Source organism: Coptis chinensis, chromosome 1 (assembly GCF_015680905.1).
Source record: "Coptis chinensis isolate HL-2020 chromosome 1, ASM1568090v1, whole genome shotgun sequence".
Taxonomy (NCBI): Eukaryota; Viridiplantae; Streptophyta; class Magnoliopsida; order Ranunculales; family Ranunculaceae; genus Coptis; species Coptis chinensis.
The window spans coordinates 55,008,491-55,011,035 of record NC_141456.1 but is presented as its reverse complement, the minus strand read 5'-3'; the positions used below and the strand labels follow the sequence as shown (position 1 = coordinate 55,011,035).

Here is a 2,545-nt window from a genome sequence, read left to right as displayed (position 1 = left end):
ATATGATACAGTTAGCTGACAAACTATTGAAAAAGTGTTGGTAAGATTTAGATTCCCGGAGAAATTTGTTGAGTGGACTAAGATGTGGTATTCCACACCATACTATTCTGTATTAGTCAATGGTACACCCCCAAGGCTATTTTACAACACAGTGATTCTTGGGAAAAAGTAAGCAACGCTTTGAAAAGTCACATGTTTCGAAAGAACACACCATTTCGACATAAAGCACTGTTTCAAAACAGTGCCTATTTCGAAAGGTCACACCTTTTCGGCATGATGCACTGTTTCGAAACAGTGCACATTTCAGAAAGGTCGCACTTTTTCGGCATAATGCACTGTTTTGAACCAGTGCACCCTTTTGAAAAGGTTTTTCTCACTCTACGTATTGTTTCAAGAGAAACCCTTTTCATCTCAAGTGGGATAACTTGGGAGACAAATTACTCATTCATATCTCTATGGATTTATGCAAATCCATTTTTCTAACAATTTTGCTGGTAGCAGAGGGCTCAGGCAAGGGGACTCCATCTCCCCGTACTTATTTGTCCTGGTCATGGAGGTGCTTGGTAGTATGCTGAAACGTAATGTGCTTGCGAAAGAAATTTCTTACCACCCAAAGTGTAAGAAATTAAATCTCACACATCTTTTCTTTGCAGATGACATCTTGTTGTTCTGTAAGGGTGATAAAACAACTATGAGGGTAGTGAAGAAAACCCTTAATGAATTCACTGAGTGTACTGGGCTCAAGTTGAGTAGACAGAAGACAACACTCCTGGCTGGAAGTATGAGCTATCATGAAGCAAAGGAATTGGTGGACATTATGGAAGTGCAACTGGTACAGCCCCCCATTACTTATCTTGGGCTCCAACTCACTGCAACCAGAATGGGGATCAAAGAATGTCTTCCTTTGACAAAAATGGTTACTAAGAGAATTTCAAACTGGAAGAATAAGTCTCTCACTCATGCAGGTAGGCTCCAGTTGATTAAGTCGGTCTTATCCTCTCTCCATGTTTATTGGGCAAGAACTTTCATTTTATCCAAGAAAACATTGAGCGACATTGGTAAGATTTGCAATAGATTCCTTTGGGCTGGTCTGGAGATGACACCCAAAATGTATCATGCTTGCCATTCTCTCATTCGTCTTGGGAAAGATTAGGGTGGTCTGGGGATAGTAGACCTGAAGACATGGAATAAGGCTGCCTACTGTGGCCTCATTTTTAATATTGCAAGTTATGAAGGCTCTTTATGGGTTAAGTGGTCACTTGAGCATCATGTCAGAAAACAACACTTCTAGACTATGAAAAGTTCAGCTGATTGCTCGTGGGTTTGGAGGAATGTCTTAAAGCATCGGAAAGCTGCCCAGAAGTTAGTAAGACACCAGATAGCAAAAAGGAGAGCAGACTTATGTATGACATGATCCTTGGTGCCATGATACTTCTTTACTTCAGTGGCCTGAAGCAGTTCAACTCTTACAGGTACCAGAGAATGCTCTAGTTAGTGATCTTATTACTGATGGGAGATGGAACCACTTACTTACTAGTTTGCCTACTAGTGAACTAAAAAAGAGCATATATGATACTGAGTTGAACACTCTGCTAAGGCAAGACCAGGTCATCTGGACTCCAACAGTCTCAGGACATTTCATAGCCAAGTCAGCATACATGGCTCTCAAGCAGACTAGAACAAAAGTCAAATGGTATAGAACGGTCTGGGGTAAGCTAGTTGTTCCTAAACACTCTGGTTGGCAATTGTTTGCGAATTGTTTACCTACGCAGGATAGATTGGTTAGGAAGAAAATTATTACCCAATCTACTTGTAGTTTCTGCAACTCTTCTAGGGAGCACTCTAAGCATCTATTTTTTGATTGTCCATATACTAAAGATGTCTGGGCGAGAGTGAAAAGATGGTTGGGCTTGAGCACTCAGGTTAAGTCATCAACTACCGAGTGGTATAACATTATGCAGATTTGTAGAGATGCCACTATGGAATCTGAAATTGTCAGAGCTGTTGTCTGCGCCACTATATATGCCATCTGGGTTGAAAGGAACTTGAGGAAGTTTCAGCAGAACCAGCAAATTGAAGATTGAGTCTGCGAAAAGGTGAAGCGAGATATGAAGTTATATCTGCAGACAATGTTGAAAGAAGTCCCTGACACGGTGGCAGCCAGAGTTCTTCTCGACAGGTTCGGGATACAAGCTTCTTTCACGGCACGAGTCCCAATATGGTGTAAATGGTTTAAGCCTGAACCAGGTGAGTTAGTAGTCAATACAGATGGATTGGTCACTGAAGAATTTAATGGGTTTGGAGGTGCAATAAGAGATGAAGCTGGAGTTGTTTAGCTGGCGTATACTGGGAGTTCTATAAAGAGGTCGGTCATTACCCAAGAACTCTTGGCTGTTGAAGCGGGTATGAAGAGAGTTATTTGTATTGGAGCTCGACGAATTACAGTTTGTTCGGACTCTAAATGTGCAGTAGGAGCGATAACTGGATGAGAGGAACATTCTTGGTATTGTCTTAACATTATTGCTTCCATTTAGCTCTTGAAACA

General features: G+C 41.3%; 1 protein-coding gene across 1 annotated transcript; it reads left to right on the top strand.

Annotated features, from left to right (window-relative positions):
- Positions 1 to 691: 691 nt before the first annotated feature.
- Positions 692 to 2,084, top strand: LOC147524591 (uncharacterized). Its single transcript, XM_086575367.1, has 2 exons — positions 692 to 832; positions 1,446 to 2,084. Exons 1-2 carry the CDS (start codon positions 692 to 694, stop codon positions 2,082 to 2,084), a joined length of 780 nt encoding a protein of 259 aa, XP_086431493.1.
- The last annotated feature ends 461 nt before the right edge of the window (positions 2,085 to 2,545 follow it).